At 40.5% G+C, this 27,220-nt stretch overlaps 1 protein-coding gene across 3 annotated transcripts in view; it reads left to right on the top strand.

The window, feature by feature from the left end:
• The window catches only part of lyst (lysosomal trafficking regulator), a 338,776-nt gene that overhangs the window by 294,833 nt on the left and 16,723 nt on the right, over positions 1-27,220 (top strand). For all 3 annotated transcript variants that reach the window (XM_060852679.1, XM_060852671.1, XM_060852686.1), the window contains 12 exons: positions 4,582-4,643; positions 4,750-4,805; positions 5,884-6,036; positions 7,208-7,452; positions 7,711-7,777; positions 11,265-11,421; positions 15,350-15,490; positions 17,813-18,030; positions 21,118-21,348; positions 21,858-22,047; positions 22,572-22,708; positions 24,063-24,161. In XM_060852679.1, the coding sequence (XP_060708662.1) occupies positions 4,582-4,643; positions 4,750-4,805; positions 5,884-6,036; positions 7,208-7,452; positions 7,711-7,777; positions 11,265-11,421; positions 15,350-15,490; positions 17,813-18,030; positions 21,118-21,348; positions 21,858-22,047; positions 22,572-22,708; positions 24,063-24,161 (1,756 nt within the window). The remainder of the gene's footprint in view (positions 1-4,581; positions 4,644-4,749; positions 4,806-5,883; positions 6,037-7,207; positions 7,453-7,710; positions 7,778-11,264; positions 11,422-15,349; positions 15,491-17,812; positions 18,031-21,117; positions 21,349-21,857; positions 22,048-22,571; positions 22,709-24,062; positions 24,162-27,220) is intronic.

The following is a 27,220-nucleotide window of genomic DNA, read 5'->3' as shown; positions in this document are numbered from 1 at the left end:
AAACTTGATTGAGTTTTTTGAAGAAGTAACAAAGAGGATTGATGAGGGCAGAGCGGTAGATGTGAGCTATGTGGACTTCAGTAAGGTGTTCGACAAGGTTCCCCATGGGAGACTGATTAGCGAGGTTAGATCTCACGGAATACAGGGAGTACTAGCCATTTGGATACAGAACTGACTCAAAGATAGAAGACAAAATTGGGTGGTGGTGGAGGGTTGTTTTTCAGACTGGAGGTCTGTGACCAGTGGAGTACCACAAGGATCAGTGCTGGTTCCTCTACTTTTTGTCATTTACATAAATGATTTGGATACGAGCATAAGAGGTACAGTTAGTAAGTTTGCAGATGACACCAAAATTGGAGGTGTAGTGGACAGCGAAAAGGGTTACCTCAGGTTACAACAGGATCTTGGCCAGATGGACCAATGGACTAAGAAGTGGCAGATGGAGGTTAATTCAGATAAATGTGAGGTGCTGCATTTTGGGAAAGCAAATCTTAGCAGGATCTATACACTTAATGTCTAGATTAGAGTGGAGCTGGAAAAACGCAGCAGTTCAGGCAGTATCCAAGGATTCTTGATGAAGGGCTTTTACCCAAACGTCAATTTTACTGCTTCTCGGATGCTGCCTGAACTGCTGTGCCTTTCCAGCACCACTCTAATCTAGACTCTATTTTCCAATATCTGCAGTCATTGTTTTTACTTATACACTTAATGGTAAGGTCCTAAGGAGTGTTGCTGAACAAAGAGACCTTGGAGTGCAGGTTCATAGCTCCTTGAAAGTAGAATCACAGATAGGATAGTGAAGGCGGCATTTGGTATGCTTTCCTTTATTGGTCAGAGTATTGAGTACAGGAGTTGGGAGGTTATGTTGAGGCTGTACAGGACATTGGTTAGGCCACTGTTGGAATATTGTATGCAATTCTGGTCATCTTCCAATTGGAAAGATGTTGTGAAACTTGAAAGGGTTCAGAAAAGATTTACAAGGATGTTGCCAGGATTGGAGGATTTGAGCTACAGGGAAAGGCTGAACAGGCTGGGGCTGTTCTCCCTGGAGTGTCAGAGGCTGAAGGGTGACCTTATAGAGGTTTACAAAATTATGAGGGGCATGGATAGAGTAAATCGGCAAAGTCTTTTCCTTGGGGTCGGAGAGTCCAGAACTAGAGGACATAAGTTTAGGGTGAGAGGGGAAAGATATAAAAGAGACCTACAGGGCAACTTTTTCACACAGAGGGTGGTACATGTATGGAATGAGCTGCCAGAGGATGTGGTGGAGGCTGGTACAATTACAACATTTAAGAGGCATTTGGATGGGTATATGAATAGGAAGGGTTTGGAGGGATATGGGCCGGGTGCTGGCAGGTGGGGCTCGATTGGGTTGGGATATCTGGTCGGCATGGGCGGGTTGGACTGAAGGGTCTGTTTCCATGCTGTACTTCTCTATGACTCTAGTCGAATCCCTACAATGTGGAAACAGGCCAATTGGCCCAACAAGTCTACACTGACTCTCCATAGAACATCCCACCCTATCCTTGTAACCCTGCATTTGCCATGGCTAATCCACCCAGCCTACACATTCCTGGACACTATGGGCAATCCACCTGGACTGTGCATCGTTGGATTGTGGGAGGAAACCAGAGAAACCCGAGGTAACCCACGCAGACACTGGGAGAATGTGCAAACTCCACACAGACAGTCACCCAAGGCTGGAATTGAACTTGGCACTGAGAGGCAGGAGTGCCAACCATTGAGCCACTGTGCCACCTTTTTGCATTTTCTTCCCTTCATTCAGGTTCATCCCTTGACACTGAGGGTTCTCTGGAATATGTTGACCCTGCAGTCTCCCATTGCTCTGATGGGGATTTTCCTGCAAGAGCTGCTGCTGGTCCACTTTGGCCAGATGCTGTCCTGTCTTATAAAAATTGGCCTTCCCCGAGTTTAGAACTTTATTTCCAGAACATCTTTGTCCTTATCCATGAATATCTATAATCTTACTGAAATGCTCCCCCTACTACATTTACCATTTACCATTTACCAGGCTTCATTCTATGAAATTAAGTATGGCACTACACAGACAGACAGAGACACACCTGCCCAAGAAGGATTTTGTACCCAATGGCTTAACAGGTTCTATTAGATAAATGTTAGTGGTCTCACTCCCGCCCCAGCCTTTCACAGCGTTTTTATCTTAGACAATAGACAACAGGTGCAGGCCATTCTGCCCTTTGAGCCAGGACCACCATTCATTATGATCATGGTTGATCATCCTCAATCAGTATCCTGTTCCTGCCTTATCCCCATAACCCTCAATTCCACCATCCTTAAGAGCTCTATCCAACTCTTTCTTGAAAGTATCCAGAGACTTGGCCTCCAGTACCTTCTGGGGCAGAGCATTCCACACAGCCACCACTTTATGGGTGAAGACGTTTCTCCTCAGCTGAAACATACTTCTTGCCTCCAGAGTGTCCAATCCTTTAATAATCTTATACCTCTCAATCAGATCCCCTCTCAGCCTTCTAAACTCAAGCGTATACAAGCCCAGTCACTCCAATCTTTCAGCGTAAGATAGGCCACCATTCTGGGAATTGACCCCGTGAACCTACGCTGCACTCCCTCAATAGCCAGAATGTCTTTCCTCAATTTTGGAGACCAAAACTGCGCACAATATTCCAGGTACGGTCCCACCAGGGCCCTGTACAGCTGCAGAAGTTGAAATCCCTACTAGAGTCACCCTAGTATTTTTACATTTTCTGAGATTTGCATTTCTGTCTCTCCCTGACTGCAGATCTATTTACACCCCCAGCAAAATGATTGACCCTCTCTGCCCTCATTTGAGGAACCGTCTAAGATCCAACTATGATCTTATTGAATGGCAGATTTAATGCTTGAATGACCTGCTTCTGTTCCTATTTGTATATTACCCACTTACTGCAGTGATTGATTCCCTGATCAATAGTACAACGTCACCTGTTCTTTTAGACCCCACCTTCATCTCATCTAAAGATTCTATGCTCTGGAACATTGAACTGCCAGCCCTGTGTCTCCATGATAGCCATGAGATTACATCCCCCATGTGTTAATCAACATCCTGAAACCGTATGTAATTTGCAAGACACTTTGCATTAAAATAAATGCCACTCAGTCTTAGATTAGCTTCCCGAAAGTATGGAAACAGGCCCTTCAGCCCAACAAATCCACACCAACTCTCCGAAGAGTAATCTGTTCAGTCCCATTCCTGTACCCCTGACTAATGCACCTAACACTATGGGCAATTTAGTGTGGCCAATTCACCTGACCTGCACATCTTCGCATTGTGGGAGGAAACCAGAGCACCCAGAGGAAACACATGCAGACACAGGGAGAATGTGTAAACTCCACACAGTCGCCCAGGGCAGGGATTAAATCTGGCACTGTGAGGCAGCAGTGCTAACCACTGAGCCACCGTGCTGCCCTGTCTTGCCATGCTCCCCTGTGCTATAACTTGACTATATTTGCCTGTCTTCCAGACTGACTTGGTTGTTCTATAGTCTGTTCACTGCCCCTGACTATATCTCCACTCTGTATCCTATTTCCCTGCCAAATTGGTTTAAACCCATATAAACCCTGTCAGCAAACTTCCCCACAAGGATTCTGTTCCAGTTCAGGTACAATCTGTCCGACTTATAAGGATGACACTTTTTCCAGAAACAGGGATTTCCACTTCCCCAACGATCCAGGAATCAAAATTCACTGCTCTACCCCAAGCTCTTCAGCCATGCATTCATCTTTTCTTTCTGCCTATTCTATTCTATTTCTGCACTCACTCGCATATGGCAGTAAAATCTATTGCTTCGTAGCTCGTCTTTTTGTTTCAGGACCTCATTCCTATGGTCAAAATATCTGATTGTTCTCTTTCCCCCTTCAGAGTAGTCGTTAAATGACATCTTTGACCCTGGCCCCAGGAAGGCAGCACATCATCCTGCAAACACTGCTGTGGTATCAGAAGCACCTATCTGTACCCCTCACCACTGAATCTCCTGCCACTAAATGTTCTCCCTTTTGTTCTGCTCCCTTTTGAGCAGCTGGAATTTGGCTGCATTCCCGAGAGGAACTGATTAGATGGGGAAAACCGTGATCAATCATTCACGGATGAGAGCCAGAGGGCACCGTTTTCAATTGTTTTGAAATTTAAAAAAAGCATACGTGATGTGAGAAAAACATTTTTTTCACACAGCGAGTAGCTAAGGTGTGGAATGCACTGCCTGAAATTATGGTGGGAGCAGGTTCAATTGAGACGTTTAAGAGAGCACTGGATAGTTATTTAATAGAAACAATGTGCAGAATTAGGAAAAGGCAGGAGATTGGTACCAAGTTAAAATTCTCAGAGCCAGTGCAGATTCTCTGGGCCAAATGTTGTCTCCGACACCATAACAATTCTGAGATTCTATCCTCATTGCATTACAAATTCTTTTTCTCCAAATAGAGATCCAAATCCACTTTGGATCCAGGATAAAATAACCTTGTTATGGAAGAAGAGACACATTTGTATTGTGATTACCTCGATTGATGTTTATCTCACAAATCTCAACATTTTGTTTTCTTCACTAGGTTCATTCGCAAATGTATCAATGTTGCCCCCTCTCGAGAAACACTTGGTGAACTCCTTTTAGGTGAGTAACCATTGTGAATTTTCCCATGAATTGTTACTAGACCTGTGTCTTAAGATATTTTAGTTCAATTGATGTAGAGAATTGACAGAAATGTGTTGCTTTTCAGGAGAGTCAGGAATGTATTTTGTTGAGGATAATGCTGCCGATGCCTTCGAACATCCTGTAAGTACGCAATAACATTTTAAAAGCTAACCTAAAACTGCTGCAGATGCTGGCAATCAGAAACAAAAACCAAAAATTGCTGGAAAAACTCAGCAGATCTGACAGCATCTGTGGAGAGAAATCAGTTAACGTTTCAGATCTGAAGAAGAGTTACCAGACCCAAAATGTTAATTCCAATTTCTCTCCAAGATGCTGCCAAACCTGCTGAGATTTTCCAGCAATTCCTGTTTTGTTACAATGGAAGACAAAATATGTAAGGTTGAGGGTTGTGTATGTAACTGAGTTAATAAACCATATCCTTTATACATTAAACTGTATAGTTGTGATTATGTTTAATAACATCCTTACTGTTTAAATAAAATAAAAATAAAGTTTTTAGTGCAATTTGGAATAGAATTTTTCAAAAATAGTTTGATTTTGCAATTATTCCAAATGAGAAGTAGTCTTGAGCTAAGATTAGATTACTTACAGTGTGGAAACAGGCCCTTCAGCCCAACAAGTCCACACCGACCCGCCGAAGCGCAACCCACCCATACCCCTACATTTACCCCTTACCTAACACCACGGGCAATTTAGCATGGCCAATTCACCTGACCTGCACATCTTTGGACTGTGGGAGGAAACCGGAGCACCTGGAGGAAACCCACGCAGACACGGGGAGAACGTGCAAACTCCACACAGTCAGTCACCTGAGGCGGGAATTAAACCCAGGTCTCAGGCGCTGTGAGGCAGCAGTGCTAACCACTGTGTCACCGTGCCGCCCACTAACTTGTATTCCAGCCTCTAATTCAGAAGGAATGTAAGTTTAAGCCCATAACAGACAAGCACATTAGTGCATTACTGAAGGAGGCCTATGTTGTCAGATTTTTTCTGACTTTTGCATGACATTCAGGAGAACATAAAGTATTATGTCATCATTCAAAGAGGAGCAGGGAAGTTGGTGTTCTTGTACCTCTATTTTGATGGAAGTAGTTAAGAGGCTCTGCAATTAAGTAACCCATATTAATACACACGCATTCTTTATAACTCTGTATTTATGAAAAATACAATTTCAGTCCATGATATTGTTATTTTACAGAGTTCTGGAGTGGAAACTGAACCAGCTTCATTCTCCTGGACTTATGAAGAAATTAAAGAGGTTCACAAGCGATGGTGGCAGCTGCGTGACAATGCCTTGGAAATCTTTCTAATTAATGGCAGAACGCTGCTTCTAGCATTTGACAATACAAAGGTATTAGATTCATTTTCATTTTATTACTTTACTTTAGAAATGAGAAGCAAAACTGTAGTTACAATGTTTTCGCCTTTCACTCACTCACCCTTCTATCTTTTCTACAAGTCAGTAACTCTTAGCTGAGATGAGGTTCTCATTTTATGTGTTCTACAAAAGCATATCCTGACCTCAGTTACAGTTTTGGTTCAGACGTAGACAAAAGGATTGAACTTGAGTTGAGGTGAGAGTGACTGTCCTTGATATCAAGTCAGCATTTAAATAAGTATGGCATCAATGAGCCCTAGTAATAAAACTGGAGTTAATGGAAAACGGATGAAGACTCTCCAGTGTCTGGAGTCATACTTCCATCATAAAGTCAGATGTTGGGATGTTCACTGATAATTATCCAATGTTGAACATCACTTGCAATGAGTCAGATACCAAAGCAACTTATGGCCATGCGGCAAGACCTAGGCAAAATTGTCTCAATCGTTGCAAAGTAACATTTGTGCTGGAAAAGTGCCAGGCAATGACCATCTCCAACAAATGAGAATTCTGTAATTCCCCTTGATATTTATTGGCATGATCATTTATTGGGTATTGGGTAATAATTGGGTATTGCCATTGAGCAGAAACTGAACTGAACGAGCCATATAAATATTGTGGCTAAAAGAGCAAGAAAGAAGCTGTGATTTCTGTGGCAAGTAGTTCCTCTTGTCCACAATCTTCAAAGCACAGATCTAGAGTGTGATGGAATACTTACCATTTGCGTGGATGAATACAGTTCCAATAATACTCATCTGGGGCAAAGCAGTCAACTTAACCAGCATTCCCTTCACTACCAGTGCACAGTGACAGCAGTGTATATCTTCTACAAGATACACTGTAGTAACTCAACATAATTTCTTTGACAGCACCTTCCAAGTTTATCATCCTGTCTGCTGAGGGGGAAAAGGTTACCAAATGCATGGGAACTCCACCACCTTTGTATTAATAAAACCTTACAATTATTTCATGCTGCTGACTGCCCGCCTCAGGGTCATCCTCTTGCCTGCTTCTTTTGATGACATTGACAACCTCAGAGACTTCCTCTCACCTACTGATTGGCTTGTAAAGCTGTTAACTGATGTCATTTTTATTGATTGAATGATTCTTCATTTAGTTAATTCTATTTCTTCCTCCCATATAGGTTCGGGATGATGTTCATCACAACATTCTTACTTCCAACCTACCAAATTTATTAGAATATGGGAACATTTCAGCTCTGACCCAGTTGTGGTGCTCAGGACAGATTACAAATTTTGAATATTTGACCCATTTGAATAAACATGCAGGTCGCTCCTTCAATGATCTTATGCAGTATCCTGTTTTTCCTTTCGTAATGAGGGACTATTCTAGTGAAACAGTTGACCTAAATGAACCTGCTATTTACAGGTAATTTTTATATTATATACATGCGCGCACGCACACACACATTGTACAAATGTTATGAGATTTATATCCAATGTCCTCAAATATATTGGTTTCACTAGGTAATTCCTTGTGGAATAAAAGTGTCTGAGTTACTCCTTATGGTGTCAAGCGACAATGGAAGAGGGAACTTACTGTATTGGGAATTGTTAAACATATATTTTAGGGTAACTTAACTTCTTGTTTGAGGCTTTATTATGATCGCAATGCAATTTTTTTCAGAAATCTTCTGAAACCTATTGCTGTACAATCCAAAGAAAAGGAAGATCGTTATGTGGATAACTATAAGGTGAGTAATTAAAATAAATTGTGATCTTTTCATGTTTGATAAATGGAGAATTGTTCTAATAATTTTTTAAGCAGCAGAAGGTGGTTGATGCTGAGAAAAGTTTTTTTTTTGATCATTTTAGGCTTGCATTTCACCAAGTATTCTTAAGCTAAGTGCAACATATGTTCAGAGCACAGATCTGCTGCCTGTTGCTGTAGTCTCAGAACAGTTTACTTTTTCCTTCATTTTCCAGTTGAGACCCTCACAACTTCATTTTGTAAAAGACTTAATGGCTAATCGAATACCCCATCAATCTTGGCTGGATTTCATTGCAGACCAAAGGTTAAAAAGTCAGCTTGAGCACATTACATCATTGAGTAAATGGCATAATAGTTCAAGGAGGCAGTTCACCACCACCTTCCCAAGGACATTTAGAGATGAGCAATACATTTAGGCATTTCCAGTGTTATACTCATTCCACAAAAGAATTTTTATAAAAATGGATTACCCATTCTCCATCTCGCTGCTCAGTATGGAGGTGCACGGTAACCTAATGTAGAATTTTGGACTACATGTTAAACTAATTTCACGTAAAATCCAAATAAGCGGTCATAGAAAATAAGAGGCTTAAGGTTTACAGTGTCTATTCGGTATTTCAATTATAGTATAAATTACAGCAAGAGTCTTGAGAAAAGCAGATTGATGAAACCACCATTCACAAATGATGCCATTTATTCCTAGGCGGCAGAAACATTTGATGTTGAACATTTAAAAGCTTCCTGTATGCCTGTTTACAAAATATTAATTTGGAAACTTCCTTTGTGTTTCTTGATATTAAAAAAAGAAGAGTAGGTCATTTTGGGATTTGGCCCTCAACTTGTAGTTCTGAAAGTGATAGTAGATGCATTGATTTTTCAAAATTCCCTGAATTCTGGACTGGTGTTGGTGCATTGGTAATTAAAAAGGAGGCCAGAAAGATCAAATAGGGAATTGCCAACAAGTATATCATCAGTTAATGAAAAATTGCTCATGATTTAGAACATTATAATCAGATTTCATGAAAAGGATATTTGACCAATCTATTCTAGTTTTTATCTCCACTGCTGAAGGTGGATAAAGGTAATGTTTTTGCCCTTGTTTGTTGGTCTGCTTATCCGAAAACACTATCTCAAAATTCATGGACAGATTTCAACTGTATAGCTTACTACACAATTAGGCTTTTCCCAAAGAAGAGCTGATTTAGTTTGGGTGAAGGTACAGATTCTGAAATTTCCTGAAAAGATCCATTAACATTTGGGGAAAGGCTGTACTGAGCTGTGATTATACTCAAGGCCAAGATCGATATATGTTTGACCTCTAATGGCATCATGACATAAGGAAATTGGGCAGGAATTGAGCTTGAAGATCTGTTGTGACCTTATTGTATAATAGCAGGGTAGGTTCAAAGGGCTGTATGGCTTATTGCTGCATTGTTTTTTATGTTTTCCTAGTTTTGTGTTGAGTTAGGCAAAAATGTACTTTTTTTCTTGCAAATTTGAGCAATTCTTTTTAAAGATAGCTGATTTATTTGATTTTTGTTTTGAGGAAATTGACAACAGCGGTCTGCTTACACTGAAACCAGTTTCACAAAAGGGTCTTGAATGGTGCTATTACAACTCCCCAAAAAAGAATTGAATGGCAATGGACTAAGTGGCAATTTTAGGTGGACACTCAGACTGTTATGGCCTGTGGCATGTGCCTGGTATGGTTTTAGTGTGCACACAAAATTTGATTCACTCCATGTGCTATCAAGAAACGGTTGGATGCAATGGATACCGCAAAGGTCATGGCCCTGATAAATTCCAGCAATAGCACTAAAATCCTGTGCTCCAAAACTTGCTGCATCCGTAGCCAAGTTGTTCCAGAACAGCTACCAAACTAGCATCTACCTGACCCTGTAGCAATTTGTTGCAGGAATATCTTATACACCACAAACAGAACAAATCCAGCCTAGCTAATTACCACTCCAGTAGTCATCAACAGTGGAAGATGTCATCAACAGTGCTATCAAACAGCACTTACTTAGCAATAACCTGCTCACTGATGCCCATTTTGGGTTCTACTGGGGCTATTCAGATCCTGACCTCATTGCAGACTTGGCCCAAATATTAACAAAAATGCTGATTTCCAGGAGGTGAGGTGAGAGTGATAGCCCTTGACGTCAAAGTTGCATTTGAAAGAATGTGGCATCAAGGAGCCTTAACAAAACTGGCGTGAATGGAAATCAGAGGTAAAACTTTCTGCTAGCTGGAATTATACTTGGTACATACGAAGATGGATCTGGTTGCTGAAGGTCAGTCAGCTCAGCTCCAGGATATCTCTGTAGGAGTTCTCCAACATCATGTCCCAGGCCCAATCCATCTATAGTTGCTTCATCAATGGCCTTCCCTCTAACATAAGGTCGTAAGTGGGGATGTTTGTCAGTGATAACATAATGTTCCACATCATTCGCAACTCCTCAAATACTGAAGCAGTCCATTCTCAAATGCAACAAAAGCCAGACAATATCCAGGCTCTGGGCTGACAAATGGCAAGTACATATTATATACATCTCACATATGCCCAGCAATGGCCATTTCCAATGAGAGATTCTAACCATTGCCCTATAGCATTCAGTTGTATCACCATCACTGAATCTCCCACTATCAGCATATTTTGGGGTTGCCAATGACCAGAAACTGAACTAAGCTAGCCATATTAATGATGTTGCTACCAGAGCAGGTCAAAGGCTAGAAATCTTGCAGCGAGTAGCTCACTTTCTGCCTCTCCAAAGCCTGTCCATCATCTACAAAGTACAAGTCAGGAGTATGATGGCATACTCTCCACTTGCTTGGATGAGTGCAGCTCCAACAACACTCGAGGAGTTTGACACCATCCGGATCAAAGCTTGCTTTATTGGCACCAAAACCACAACAATTCCGTTCATACACCACTGACGCTATGTTGCAATGGTGTGCTCCATCTACAAGATGCACTGCATAAATTTATCAGCACCTTCCAGACTGACGTCCAGTAGCACCTAGAAGGACAAGGATTGCAGATAGGAGGGAAAAGCACCATATGCAAGTTCTTTTCCAAGCTACTCACCATCCTGAGCTTGAAAGAAATTGCTATTCCTTCAGTGAGTCAAACTTCTGGATCTTCCTCCCTAACAGCAATGTGGGTGCACCTACACCAAACAGACAGCAGCTGTTCAAGGAAGCAGCTCACCACCATTGTCTCAAGGGCAACAAGGGATAGACAATAAATGCTGGCTTAGTCAGCAACACCAGATCCTGAGAGTAAGCTTGTGGAAAAAGCACATCGAGTGCTACTTTGGATTTTTCAGCAACTGTTTATTGTCTGATTTTCCAGTTTTAGGATGATTTAAAAGATTTGCAGACAATCATCAATCTGCTGTATATTCACCATCAGCAGCCTCCGTCATCATCTAATGTGGCTAAGCAAATGTTATTTTTTCTTTTATTAGTATCTAGAGGAGGAATATCGTAAAGGGGCTCAGGAAGATGATCCAATGCCACCTGTACAACCGTATCATTATGGGTCTCATTACTCAAACAGTGGAACAGTCTTGCACTTCCTAGTTAGGATGCCACCATTCACCAAAATGTTCCTGGCTTATCAGGGTAAGATCTAATAAACCAACAAGTAGTTGCTGCTCATCTTAAATTCTGCCATATAGAATTAAGATGGAAACAGCAACATCCAGTCCAGTAACATATTAGCATTTGAAAATTTTGTAAATATTATTATATAAAATAGAAATATGTATCCTGGACTTCAAAGGTGTTAATGAGAGAATTAACTGATACTGTCTTCATCAACTATTTAACAATTTAGGTTTCAAAAGAACGTGTATCTACTTTTGCCTTTTCTATTGGAGCTCTATGTCACTATCGGAGTTTTATTATTTAAAGTCCAAAGTTTTGAGCAATTTGAAGTATTAAGCCACCAAAATAATGTCAGTAAAAAGAAAGAATTACAAGTAAAGTAATTTGAGATGTTGTTGACTATGGTTTTAAATGAATGATTATGGAAAATCCTAAGTCTGTCCAGTCCTAGAGTTAAATTTGTAATAGTTTCTGAAGTGTGTATAGTTCATAAATGTAAAGTAACACATTTTAATAAAAAGAATAAGGGGACACAATGAAGTAAATAGCATAATATAAAAGGATGAACGTATGAACATAAGAACTAGGAGCAGGAGTAGGTCATTTGGCCCTTCGAGCCCACTCTGTCATTCAATATGATCATGGCTGATCTTTTTGTGGCCTCGGCTCCACCTCCCTAACCTCTCACTATAACCCTTAATTCCTTTACTGTTCAAAAAAGTATCTAGCTTACTACAAAAACATTCAATGATGAAGCCACAGCTATTTCACTGGGCAGGGAATTCCACAGATTCGCAATCCTCTGGGTGAAGAAGTTCCTTCTCAATTCGGTCCTAAATCTGCTCCCCTTAATTTTAAGACTATGCCCTGTTGTCTTAGTTTCACCCAGCAGTGGAAACATCCTCTCCATTTGTATCTTATCAATTCCCTTCATAATTTTATGTATTTCTATAAGATTCCCCCTCATTCTCCTAAATTCCAATGAATATAATCCCAGTCTACTCAGTCTCTCCTTGTAAGCCAACCTTCTCAACTCCGGATTCAACCTAGTGAGCCTCCACTGCACCCTTTCTCAAGTAAGGAGACCAAAACTGCATGCAATACTCCAGCTGTGACCTCACCAACACCCTGTACAGCTGCAACATAACAACATCCTTGCTTTTAAACTCCATCCCTTAACAATGAAGGACAAAATTCCATTTGCCTTTTTTTATTACCTGTTGCACCTGCAGAGCAACCTTCTGTGATTCATGCACAAGGACACCGAGGTCCCTCTTCACAGCTGTGTGCTGCAACTTGGTTTTACCGTTCAAGTAATAGTTGTTTTTACAGTTATTCCTACCAAAGTGGATGACTTCACATTTATTAATATTGTACTGCATCTGCCAAACCTTTGTCCACTCACTCAAAGTATTTATGGCCCCCTGGAAAGTTTCACCGTCCTCTGCACAATTTGCCCTACCACTCATTTTAGTGTTATCTGCAAATCTTGACACACTAGACTTGGTCCCCAACTCCAAATCATCTATGTAAATTGTGCATAATTGCAGTCCCTGAGGCGCACCACTAGTCACTGATTGCCAACCAGAAAAGTACTAATTTATTCCCACTCTTTGCTTCCTGTTAGTTAACCAATTCTCTATCCATGCTCATCCATTACCTGTAACACCATGCATCTTTATCTTATGCAACAGCCTTTTCTGCGGCACCTTGTCAAATGCCTTTTGGAAATCTAGACCTTCTGGGTCCCCATTGTCCACCGTCCTCGTAATGTCTTCATAGAAATCCAGTAGATTAGTTAAGCATGACCTGCCTTTCATGAGTCAAGATTAGAGTGGTGCTGAAAAAGCACAGCCGGTCAGGCAGCATCCAAGGAGCAGGAAAATCAACGTTTCGAGTGAAAGCCCTTCATCAGGAATGAGGCAGGTGCCTCCAGGGTGGAGAGATAAATGGGAGAGGTGTGGGGCTGGGGAGAAGGTAGCTAAGAGTAGGGAAGGAAGATTTGCAGATAGGACAGGTCATGAGGACGGGTGCTGAGCTGGAAGGTTGTAACTAGTGTAAGGTGGGGGGAGGGGAAATGAGGAAACTGGTGAAGTCCTCATTGATGCCCTGGGGTTGAAGTGTTCCGAGGTGGAAGATGAGGCATTCTTCCTCCAGGTGAGGGAGTGGTGGTGGAGGAGGCCCAGGACCTGCATGTCCTTAGCAGAGTGGGAAGGGGAGTTCAAATGTTTGGCAACAGGTAGTGGGATTGATTGGTGCGGGTGTCCCGGAGATGTTCCCTAAAGCTCTCTGTGCGAAGGCGTCCAGTCTCCCCAATGTAAAGGAGACCGCATTGGGAGCAATGGATACAATAAATGACATTGGTGGATGTGCAGGTGAAATTTTGATGGATGTGGAAGGCTCCTTTGGGGCCTTAGAAGGAGGTGAGGGGGGAAGTGTGGGTGCAGGTATTGCAATTCCAGTGATGGCAGGGGAAGGTGCCAGGAGGAGAGGGTGGATTGTTGTGAGGGTGTGTGGACTTGACGTGGTAGTCACAGAGGGAATGGTCTTTGCTGAAAGCGGGTGGGGAGGGAAATATATCCCTGTTGATGAGGTCCGTTTGTAAGTGGTGGAAATGTCAGCACACGATGTGGTTAATGCAGAGGTCGGTGGGGTGGAAGGTGAGGACCAGGGTGGGCTCTGTCCTTGTTGCAGTTGGAGGGGTGGGGTTTGAGGACAGAGGTGCGGGACGTGGTGAGATGTATTGGAGTGTATCTTCAACCACATAGAAAGGGAAATTATGGTCTTTAAAGAAGGAGGCCATCTGCTGTGTTCTGTGATGGTACTGGTCCTCCTGGGACCAGATACGGCGGAGGTATTGGCCTTTCATGAACCCATGCTCCGTCTATCCAACAGGACAGTTTCTATCTCGATGTCTTGCTCTTTCTTCCTTGATAATAGATGCAGAAACAACAACACAAATGCACTCACATGAACAAAGCTATCAAGATGACAGGACAATATGAGAAGGCTGATTTTAAAAAATGGCATGGGATCTTTGGCTTTAGTAGTAGAGGAATAAAGTGGAAAATCATTGCCTAGGCCTCATCTTAAGTATTATACCCATATCTGGGCCTGAAAATCAAGCCTGCATTACAGTTCAGTACTGAGAAAGTATTGCACTGTTGGAGGTATCATCTTTCAAATGAGTCATTAAACAGACCCCATCTATCTATTGGGTAGATGCAAAAGATCTCACGGCACCATTTCAATGAAGATTAGGAAAGTTATCCTAGCTCTTCTGGCCAATGTTTATTCCTCAACCAACATCTGAAGAACATAAGCAGGAATTGTTGGGTGAATTCAGGAGGTCTGACAGCATCTGTGGAGAAAATGTACAGTTAACATCCTTCTTCAGGACGGTCCGGTTTCCTCCCACAATTCAAAGATGTGCAGTGGAGGTGAATTGGCCATGTTAAATTGCCCATAGGTGCATTATCAGTGGGAAATGGGTCTGGGTGGGTTACTCTTCGGAGGGTCGGAGTGGACTGGCTGGGCAGAAGGGCCTGTTTCCACACTCGAGGGAATCTAATCTAAAAATATGTGGTCATTATCACATTTTGTGGGATGCAAATTAGATTAGATTAGATTAGATTACTTAGTGTGGAAACAGGCCCTTCGGCCCAATAAATCCACACCGACCCGCCGAAGCGCAACCCACCCATACCCCTACATTTACCCCTTACCTAACACTACGGGCAATTTAGCATGGCCAATTCACCTGACCCGCACATCTTTGGACTGTGGGAGGAAAAAATTATCCTACATTACAACAATGTTTCCTCTTTAAAGTTGCTTATTGTCTGTAAAGCATTTTAAGATATCTAGTGCTCATAAGACATTCTATATAAAATATAAGCCTTTTTCTCTATAGTAGTAATCCTGAATTGTGTTCTGTATTTAGATCAAAGTTTTGATATCCCAGATCGAACATTTCACTCTATGAATACTACCTGGCGCCTGTCCTCATACGAATCTATGACTGATGTGAAAGAACTCATTCCCGAATTCTTTTATCTTCCAGAGTTCTTGGTCAATAGAGAAGGTAAATGGTATAAATGTATATTTCATAATAAGCCTATTAGGATCTACAAGCCATTTTCTGATACGCAAATATCAGAAACCAAATTTATGTTTTGGACAAAAGTGTACTTGTGGTCAGGAAAATCTTGCATGTTTCTATCATCATTCATGGTAATGATATGCTGTGACAAATATGAGTGCAAAATAAGTAATGAAATAGCATGAGGTCCTACTATGATGTACAGCATGGAAACAGACCCTTCTGTCCAACTTGTCCATGCCAGCCAGATATCCTAACCTAATCTAGTCTCGTTTGCCAACACTTGGCCCATATCCCTCTAAACCCTTATTCATATACCCATCCAGATACCTTTTAAATGTTATAATTGTACCAGCTTCCACCACTTCCTTTGGTAGCTCATTCCATACATGGGCCACCTGTTGTGTGAAAAAGTTGCTCCTTAGCTCCCTTTTAAATTTTTCCCCTCTCACCCTAAACCTATATCCTCTAGTTCTGGACTCACCCACTCCGGCGAAATGACCTTGTCTATTTATCATAAACACGCCCCTCATGATTTTATAAACTTCTGTAACATCACCTTTCCGCTTCTGCTGCTCCATGGAAAGCAACCCCAGCCTATTCAACTTCTGCCTGTAGCTCAAATCCTCCAAACCCTGGCAACATCTTTGTAAATCTTTTCTGAGCCCTTTCAAGTTTCACAATATCCTTCCTATAGGAAGAATTCCAAAAGTGGCCTAACCACCTAACCAATGTCCTATACAGCCATAACATGACCTCCCAACTTCTATACTCAATGGTCTGACCAATAAGGCAAAGCATACCAAATGTGTTCTTCACTATCTTATCTATCTGCGACTCCAGTTTCAAGGAACTATGAACCTGCACTCCAAGGTCTAGGTCAACGTGCTTTTCGATGGAGCCCATGGCTGTGTTTCATGCTCCTAGAAATTCTTGAACATACCCACCACCATACTTTTATTTTCTAAACTATTTCTTAAAAACAGTCATCAGTTGCTGAACAGATCCAATTGTCTCCCATTCTTGTAGAAGTCCCGAACAAGAATTCTTCCCTTGTTGTACTGCATTCTCTTGCTCACCACATTTCTAAGTACTTTATTGAAGTAGCTCATAGAACAAGACCAGATAAATGCACAGTTTTTATGAGTAACCTTGCTATAAGTCTACAGTCATGAGTAGAGTACATTCTTTCTTGATTAAATGTTTTAGTGAGATCTGTCTCTTAATTAAGTTTTAAAAATATAAACCATAAGTACTAAGTTAGCCTGGAGCACTTTTTTTAAAAAGGGCAACATGATGGTACTATTTTCTGAGTCTGCAGATTGTGAAGGAACAAAGATGTCCTTTAGTAGAGTGATGTGCTCTTCCTGACAGATGTGGGAGTTTAGGGAGAGTTTCCATGTTACTGATGATAATGTCTGCAGGAAGCGTGTTTGGTTGAGAATCATATCATATCGCATGGATCAGTTAGAGCGGCAGTTGGAGGCAATGAGGCATTTATAAGAGCTAGGGAGTGGCAATTATAGGAAAGATGAAAAGCCGCAGATACAGTCAGGTAAATAGGTTAACTCCAGGAAAGGTAGGAGGGATAGGAAGGTAGTGCAGGAGTCTCCTGTGGCAATCCCCGTTTCAAACAAGTATGCTGATTTGGAAAATATAGGGTGTGATGGATTCTCAGGGCAACGTAGCACAAACAGCCACGTTTATGGCACTGAGAATGGCTCTAATGTAATGAAGGGTACGTCAGGTTCCAAGCAAATGATGGTGATAGGGGACTCTCTAGTTAGAAGCACAGACAGACGTACAGATCCCTACTTTTCCAATTCCGGTGTTTGCACATGTCCAATTTCCTTCCCTCTACCTTGGGAAGTCATTCCTTCAACTTCATCCTCAGGTTCTGGAATTACTTTCCTAAACTCCACCTTTTAAGACATTCCTTAAAACAGTTATCTTAGTTCAAGCTTTTGGTCACCTGTTCTACCATCTCTGTATATTCAGTACATTAATTTGTTTGATTACTCCCCCGCGAGTCACTTTGGAATATTTTACTATGTTAATGATGCGATATAAATGCAAGTTATTAATGCCATGTCAAAGGAATTTAGTTAGCCTTTAAGTTGATGACTAGACAATGTGTTGCAATGATAATTAAATCATGCTAATCTTAATTCTTGTAAACTTTGCAGCCTATAAATTGATCAAATCTATTTAGTGTGGTAATATTTTGTTTTCCCAATAGATCTTTATGCTGTTCATCAATGAATCACAGTATGGGATATATAGTAAACTAGGCTTTGTTTTCAGGTTTTGACTTTGGGATGCGGCAGAATGGAGAAAGAGTAAATCATGTTAACCTTCCACCTTGGGCTCGCAATGACCCCCGGCTGTACATTCTAATTCATCGCCAAGCCTTGGAATCAGAGCATGTTTCCCAAACAATTTGCAATTGGATTGATTTGGTGTTTGGAAACAAACAAAAGGGCAGAGCTGCAGTTCATGCTATCAATGTCTTTCATCCTGCAGTAAGTCGACACTCCTTTCAACTTTCAAATCATTATGAACGAATTATCAAATACAAAGTGAGTTAAATGTTTTCTGAGCATTTGTCCTAAATTCCCCTAGTCATTTCATTGTATTTAAAATAGTTTGAAGTATAATTTATACAGCAAAATACATTAAAATGGCACATTAAACACTGAAAATGAAAAGATACCACATTTTAAAATGTTATATGAAGGGTTGATTGAAGCACTTCAAAGGCTTTTAAGCAATTTTGTTTGTTTATGAACTTTCCAAGGTACATCTGCATGATGAGGCCAATGGCATGAAATTAGCATCTCCTCTTTCTGGATTTGCATCATTGATGCACCATAACACAACTTGCTCTATTTAATTTGAAGATGTTTGGTTTTATTTGGGTTAGAAGTAAGCTATTATGTTCTTTGCTTAGGAATGGTGTACATTTTTATGGAAAAATATTTTATATGCTAAGAGCTGAGTACAATTTTCCCCATTTGGTATTTTGCACAGTACTTTCCAAATGGGTAGACAGATGACTGCTGTTTCTCTATAACAATGCTTCTTCCTCTCAGTCATCTTCAATATTTCACGTCGCAGTGAACTAATATGAAGAATGGTGAATTTTAACCTTGAAATTACTCAAATATTACTGTTGTATTTGTTGCATGCATGTTATGGAGCAAGGAATTGGAATAACTGGGTAGCTTTTTCAAAGAGCTAACAGACATTCTGGATTTGAATGGTTGTATAATAATATGGTGTGAGATGATGGTGTGATTTATCTTGTTTCGATTTATTACTTGAACATATTGTTGTTTTCTTGGTAACTAATGTGATATTTATACTGATAATGGGTAATTATGACCTGTAAATTGGACAAATGTTAATCCACGATTATACTGATTAATCAAGATAATATATCTATAGATCTGTGATTACTACTGAGAAAAACTGTTGCAACTGGGACTTTTAAGGATAATTTTACGTGGAGAGAGGGAAATAGATTTACTGAAATTCAAACAGAAAATGCTGTGAATATGCAGCATGTCAGGTACAGTCTATGGATAGTGAAAGTTATTGGATTGAATTGTCCCAGTAGGGTTGCAATCCCAGTGTCAACCACATCTCAGCTACCGATATTTGACCGTGGTGAGACTTTCACCATTACTCCATTCCTGTAGTCAGCAAATTAAAAGGCATTCTGGAAGCAATGTCCGTACAAGGAAGATAGGAAGACCAGGCACCTGGTTGAAGATTTTGTATGCAGCTTTGCAAATTATTTTATAAAAGAAAAATGAGCCTAGTCACACTGTCTGGCCATCACTGTAGATAGAAACCCCTCCACAGACTGCCTCGTTACCACAATTGTGGTCATCATGTTTGAGCAGGTCTGTGCTGGGGTAAGTGGCAAAGACGTTAGTCTTTGGGCACTGGGTTGACATCAGAAAAATCCCAATGATGCCACCACCTTTCCTCCAAATGACACATTACATGGTATTGATTTGGCCCTACTTATAGCAAGATTGTCCAGAGAAAGAAATGTTTCATGTGGCCAATCTGAAGCTCTATAAATTTCTCATAGTATCTTTTCCTAACCTGCCTCCACAAGCTTGGGAAAATTTGGCACATTGTTTTGGGTCAATGGTGTTTCCATTTCCAGCCAGTTTCTATTCCATTGATTGGAGATCTCTGCTGTCCCTTGTGATGATGCTGTGGCTTTAAGAGGTTATTTTGTCCTTCTTGTTTTGAAAGACCAGATTTAAGATAGGGGTATGAAGGTGGCTAGTGAAGACCTATAAGTAAACAGCTTGGGAGGCCTTAAGTTTTATTATCAAGTTGAAACATTGGAAGCAGTCTGGATGGGTGTGTCTATCCCCCTCAGAACAGGATTTCTAGTATTCTTTGTAAATTTTTTAGGCTTAGGTTTAGGCCGTTGCTGTTGGAGTCCCAACAGGGCAGAAGCTACTGGAGCTTTGAAGAAATCAAACCTATCTCTTCACCACCACCCCCCTCGCAGTTACAGCTATAGTTTGTGCTGCTGGGATACCTATGAGACAAATCTATTTTTCTGAATTTGCCTTTTTGCCAAGAGGTGTGTTTATGGGATGTTACTACAGTCAGTTCTGATATAACACAATAATTCCATTCTTGTGCAATCTCATGTTATAAGAAAACCACATTATAGCAGCACCATTTAAACTAATGGGGTCAGAATTGCTTGTAGCCAATACAGGTAAGGAAAGTTTGTGTTTTACAAATAATGGTCTAAATTCTTCAATTGTGTTAAAGCCAATTCACACTGAAGAAACACAATGGAATAGTTAATTAGTAATAGTTACTGAATCTATTATTCAGTTAATTTTTCCAATAGAGTTGTTATTCTAAGTTTTCTGTTTTATCGTATTTTTAACTATAATGTTTAATTAAATGGTGTTTTGTTTAACATCAAGTAGTTTGGCTAATCAAATTGTCTCTGGAACACAGCATATTACATTTGCCTTTAAAATAAGAGGAAGTTAGGGTCTAAGCTACCTCCTCAAAATATTTTGAAGGAGACTGGTCTAGTCCATAACACCCTGAATACACTTCAGTGTTAAACAATATCTTAGGATCATGCTGCACCCTCACTGGTGGCTGCTGGCTAGAGATTGGCCTTCCTGATGCACCATACTGCCATGAGATTGCACTGATACATAATCTATCAAAAACATAATAAATTGGTTAAAAATCACACAAACACCAGGTTATAGTCCAACAGGTTTAATTGGAAGCACACTAGCTTTCAGAGCGACGCTCCTTCATCAGGTGATCCTTCATCAGGAGCATCGCTCCAAAAGCTAGTGTGCTTCCAATTAAACCTGTTGGACTATAACCTGGTGTTGTGTGATTTTTAACTTTGTACACCCCAGTCCAACACCGGCATCTCCAAATCATAATAAATTGGAGCAGTTAAGTATATAATAAAGTACATTATCTTCAGTTGCCTCATAATGGCATGCCCTTCATGGAACGGATGTTTATTTTAAGACCAATAAATGTAGAAATAAATATGTTAAGTGATTTTACAATTGATTCATATTTTATTATAGACATACTTTGGTATGGATGTATCGGCTGTTGAAGACCCAGTTCAAAGACGAGCCCTGGAGACTATGATCAAGACCTATGGGCAGACCCCTCGGCAGCTCTTCACAACTACTCATCCCAGCAGACATGGGCCGAGACTCTCAATGGAGGGGGAGCTGCCAGCAGCTATGGGTCTCCTCGTGCAATTTGCTTTCAGAGAGAGCAGAGAGCAAGCCAAGGAAGTTGTCTACCCGGTATAAAGTCTTGTCTGTTCTGTTCTAAGTGGTGCTTCTGTTTACAAAGTTAGAAGCTGGTCTTTCCCTGCCTGTCAGTTTTACATGTTGTATGTATCAGTAACTACTCTGACTTTCACTAGAAAGTGCAGCTCATCTGTTTTAAACAAAAAAAAACTGCAACCCATCTTCTAATTTTTGGTGAACCTGAGTATTTTCTAAATTTTTTGCTTTCTTGATTGCACTTTTGCTAGGTTTCTTTTAGGTTGGTCATATACTTTTATTTAATGTGAACAAACAAATATCAGTTGATACATAGATATTTTGCTCTTCAAAGTGAAGAATTTCCTTTGTTTAAAACCCTGACAAAATTTAAGCAGCTAATTGTCAACAATCTCGTTTTCAGGCTTGGTGATTACTAATATCATAGCATTGTTAACCATAAATGAAAGTCTGTTTTGGGTGAAAATGCTTTGAGATCTGCAGGAATTGATCCATTGTTTATTCTAATGTGTGGTCTCTTGTTTCAGAGTCCCCTGCCATGGATTCAAGGACTGAAGTGGGGCGAGTACGTGGGATCTCCCAGTGCACCAGATCCTGTAGTTTGCTTCTGTCAACCCCATGGGGAACAGTTTGGATCGCTATTAGCATTGCCAACCAGAGCCATTTGTGGTCTATCAAAGAAATTTTGCCTTATGATGATATACAGTAAGGAGCAAGGTATAGAATGGATTTATAGCATTTCTTCTCTGCACAATTATTTCAGGAATTCATAATCAGCAGAAAAGCAGGTCATTCAGCCAAGGCACTAAGTGGTCTAGACTTGGGTTTATGCACCATCTCAAGCTGCCTCCAACTTTTTCATCATCCAAGTTATCACCATGTCATTCTTATCCTTTCTTGCTCTTGTGTTTATCTACTATCCCTTTAAATGCATTTGGCTATTTGCAACTACTACTCTATATGGTAGTGAGTTCCACTTTAAAATTGCAGTTATATTCCGAGCTACTCTTGAAATGATCATCCATCCCTAATATTGATTTCCCCCACCCTGCCATTGTAATTACATCTCTCCGTATGTAGCCTATCAAACTCCTTTCATAATATTAAATACCTTTATCAGGTTATCCCCTCCCCACTAACAAAAAACTCTTTTATATGAAAATGCGCCTCTATCTGTGGTTTTTTCTGATAGTTGTGCTTTCTCAGGCCTGATATCTTGTTTATTTCCACCTTAATTTTAGGTGTTCGGAGTATGCACAGTACAGACATCCAGTGGTCTGCTATTTTGAGTTGGGGTTATGCTGATAACATGCTAAGATTGAAAAGCAAACAAAGTGAGCCCCCCATCAACTTCATTCAGTGCTCTCCTTTACACCAGGTATGAAGTATATTCCATAACTAAGAAAATAAAGGCTTAATTTTTTAAAATTTATTTTCAGTCAGAAACTTCTTTCCTCATTTCTGCTTTTTAATCAACCGTGGTTAAAAATAAGGAAAAAAATACACGTGCAACAGAAAATGGATACCTTTAATGATAACATAAACCAAGTTTATGGAGGGAAGAACTTTTTTTTAAGCTAGTACAAATTCCTTACCTCTTACCTGTCCACTGAAAGTACTTACAGCAATGACTTCTCTTCATGTACCCATATCATTATCTTCAGAATCATCAAATTGCCCAACATCAGGTTGTTCCTTTGCAACATCATTCACACACACACATACATACTTAAGAACATTATTCTAAACCTTAATAAATCACTCATTAAGACCTCAGCTATATACTTTTCAGGGAACACACTTTAGGAAAGATGTCCAGGTCTTGGAGAGGATTTATCAGAATTATCCAGAGATGAGGGCTAAGTTATAGCTTTATGTGTGCCTTGAATTACATGGAAATTAGGAACTTTATTGCTTTTGACATGGGAACACCAAAGCCAATTAGAGTCAACTTGCCAACCAATCAGTACTCTTTTTCTCCTGTAGTTTAAATAATTGTGACAGAAATTTAGCACTCCTGTTTTTGTCTTAATGAGTGCAATACAAAAACCTTCAGCAACATGGCTCTCTCTTCAGCAATGTTCAAGTTCAATATGCGGACAACTTAGACCAAGGGTTATTCTCCTTAGAGCAGAAAAGGTTAAAAGAGGGAGCTAGTAGAAGTTGCAAATTAATCAAGATAGAATAAAGAGGAAGAAACTATTTTCATTGGCAGAAAGGTTGCTTAACAGAAAACTCAGGTTTAACATAATTCATAAAAAGAAACTTTGGTAAGATAAAGAATAATTTTTCTGCTCTAAAGCATTGTCCAGAAGGGTAATGAAAGCAAATCAATAATTTCAAAGAGAGTCAGATATAGTTGGAAAAAAAAATTCAGGCTTATAGATAAAGAGTAGAGCATGGGATCCAATGGATAGAATGTTCAGATAGCCAACGCAGGGTTTACAGGCCAAATAGCCCTTTGTGTTGTCATCCTGTGTTGTATCTTGATTTTGCCAAACGTTAGCTCTGCAGTAACTAACCACTCTACTTACATGGTTTTTCACGAAGTCATGTAAATCTATCTAATAATTTCACAACATGCTGAACAAAAGACAGATTGGCATATAGATGTAAATCTCTTTTATTTTCCAAAAGTTTATAATCAAGTTATATTTTAAGAGAAATGTCTTAGGATTACAATCTCCTGTTGAATCTGATTGTAAGTAGTCTGTTTGATGGCTCCTTTTCAGGTTACAAGTTGTGCATGGGTGCCTGACAGTTGTCAGCTCTTTACTGGCAGTAAGTCTGGAGTGGTTATTGCGTACTCAAACAGATTTACCAGCAGTATGGTATGTGTACAAAATACTTTGTGTGTGTGTGTGTGTGTGTGTGTGTGTGTGTGTGTATGAAATTAGGTTTAGGTTTTAACTTTATATGCCTGTAATTATTAAAGAGATTTCTTACTGTTCTACTTAAGGTAATTAATGTTATTGCACTATTTGAAAATTTAACCTAAAAAGTTTTGCTTTCTTTCGGGATTTTATTAAAATCAGAATACCATTAGGCATGGCTGTGTTGCCGTCACATTTGCTTAAGTCTTATGTTTTTAACCTCTTTAAAACCTTCTTTAATTTCTCCCCTCTTCAGTCTTGTAAATCTCAAACAATCCTTGCATACCCCTTGGCCTTCCTACACTGTTACTGTACAAAGCTTGATCCTCTCTTAGATGTGTCTGCCTCCGTTAGCAACTTCTGAGGGGCCCATCTAAACTCTCACTACCTACTTGCTTACAGGCAACCATCTAACTACCCTAATCTACTCTCTTCCTAACCTCCCCACTCAGCCTATTTCATTCCCAACTCATTCCAGTTACTCTAGACCTTTTGGACTTTGCCAGTGGATCAACTATCACTGCTTTTCTCCCGACCTCGCTTTTGAAAGTTATTCATTCATGAACAAAAATCTTGCAATCCATGAGTTTCATATGGATGATTATATCAACATCATGGACTTGATTTTAAAAAATTCTGGATCAGTGGTGCTGGAAGAGCACAGCAGTTCAGGCAGCATCCAAGGAACAGGAAATTCGACGTTTCGGGCCAGAGCCCTTCATCAGGAAACTCTGGCCCGAAACGTCGAATTTCCTGTTCCTTGGATGCTGCCTGACCTGCTGTGTTTTAACCAGCAACACATTTTCAGCTCTGATCTCCAGCATCTGCAGACCTCACTTTTTACATGGCTTTTATCATCAAATCTCACTGTGGTCTGTTCCATTAGTCCTCCAGCACATTGCCCTCCTTTGAACATTCTGCTTTATTTCACTCCTTCACCTCTCATTTAAAGATCGGTTCTTTAGTACACACTCAAGTGCCATGCTAATTTTCTCATCCAAGGTGATTTCAACCCATCTTAATCATTATCCTCCAGTACTCCATGAATCACTCAATCCATGCGAACTCTCAAAACCCAATTCATGTCATCCTATTGGCCTTGCCATCTCATGAACATTCTTGATGAGCTTATGCTTGACACGTCAACTCTCCTCCTTGGATACTGCCTGATCAGCTGTACTCTTCCATCTCATGTAGCCTTGTTGGTTCCATTGTATCAATCACATGTGAAGTCCCCCCTAATCAGTTTCTTACATAGCACTCCACCTGCATCCCACTTCATCCACCTTCTGCATCAGTCCCTGAAAATCTGTTTCTATCTTTTCAAAACGCTAATTGTCTGGCCTATAGACCTTCATTCAGCATAACATTCAGCAGTTCCAGATGCAGCCTATAACTGACCCACACGAGCCCTTCTCCACTGTTGTAGAATTTACACTAAATTATCTACAACTGATCCCACTTTCCAGCCCATAGCCTTGAATGTTATGATATGTCCATGTACTTTTTAAAGGTTATGAGGATTATTGCACTTACTGCACTCCCAGAGAGTGCATTCCAGATTCCCACCAAGCTCTGTGTGAAAAGCTTTTCCTCAAATCCTTCTAAACCTCTGACCCTTTAAAATTTTGCTCCCTTGTTATTGATCCTTCAACGGAAGGGAATAGCTGCTTCCTAACCACCTGTCCGTGCCCTTCATAGTCTTATACACATCAATCAGGTCTCCCATCCACCTTCTCTATTCTGAAACAAACAATCCAAGCCTATCCAGCCTTCCTTCATAGCTAAAATGCTCCATCGAAGGCAACATCCTGGTGAATTTCCTCAAGTGCAATCTCATCCTTCCAACAGAAAGTCAACTAGAACTGCACACAGTACTCCATCTGTGGCCTAGGCCCCAGTTTTGTCCAGCTCCACCATTGGCTCCCTGCTATTATAATCAATGCCATGACTGATAAAGATAAGTGTCCCATATGCTGCCTTACTCATCCCGTTAACCTGTCCACTACTTCAGGGAATTCCCTATTCCTGAGATGCTGCCTGACCTGCTGTGCTTTAACCAGCAACACATTTTCAGGGATCTGTGGACAAGCACCCAAGATCACTCTGTTCCTTTTGAGCTTCCTAATGTCCTGCCATTCGTTAATGACCCCATTGTCACTTCTTCCAAAGTGCGTCACTAATGCTTTTCAGGGTTAAATTCCATCTGCCCATGTGACTGACATATCTATATCTTCTTGTAATCTAAGGCCTTCTTCCTTAGTATTAAAAACTCAGCCAGTCTTTGTGTCATCTGCAAATGTACTTACAATCCCTGGTCCACCAAACACATGGGCACATGCATGCACACACCCCCCTCTGACTTATGCATCTAACAACTGTGGCCAATTCACCTGGCCTGCACATCTTTGGAATGTGGGAGGAAACCAGAGTACCCGGAGGAAACCCATGCAGACACTGGGAGAATGTGCAAACTCCACACAGTCGCCTGAGGTAAGAATCAAACCTGGGACCCTGGTGCCGTGAGGCAGCAGTGCTCACCACTGTGCCACCGTGCCTCTCCAGTAATTTCCCTATGACTGAGATGTACTCACTAGTCTTAATTTCCTAGTTTATCCCTACTACCCTTCTTGAAAGGTGGAATCATATGAGCTGTATTCAAGTCCTCTGATATGTCCCTTATGGCCAGAGAGGAATTAAAAATTTGAATCAGAACCCCTATAATTGCCTCCTTGCCTCCCACAGTAGTTCTCCTCTTGCTCCTGCAAGATTAGCTCTGGCATATCATCATCTGCTTCCATCTATGTCCTGCCCCTTGATAACATTTTTGAAAATATGTTATCAGTTTCACATTATACTCTGACAATACCAAATCTACCTTAATGCTACTTTCTTGACCTCTACTGCCCCTAATATTGTCATACAGTTATCCAATATGCAGTACTGAATAAATAGAAATTTCCTTAAATTAACTATTGGAATAACCAAAACCTTTGTCTCTGTTCCCTGGTCACTGA

The sequence above is a fragment of the Hemiscyllium ocellatum genome, chromosome 3, assembly GCF_020745735.1.
Source record: "Hemiscyllium ocellatum isolate sHemOce1 chromosome 3, sHemOce1.pat.X.cur, whole genome shotgun sequence".
Lineage (NCBI taxonomy): Eukaryota > Metazoa > Chordata > Chondrichthyes > Orectolobiformes > Hemiscylliidae > Hemiscyllium > Hemiscyllium ocellatum.
The sequence above is the reverse complement of the archived record's forward strand: the minus strand, read 5'-3'. Positions and strand labels throughout refer to the sequence as shown.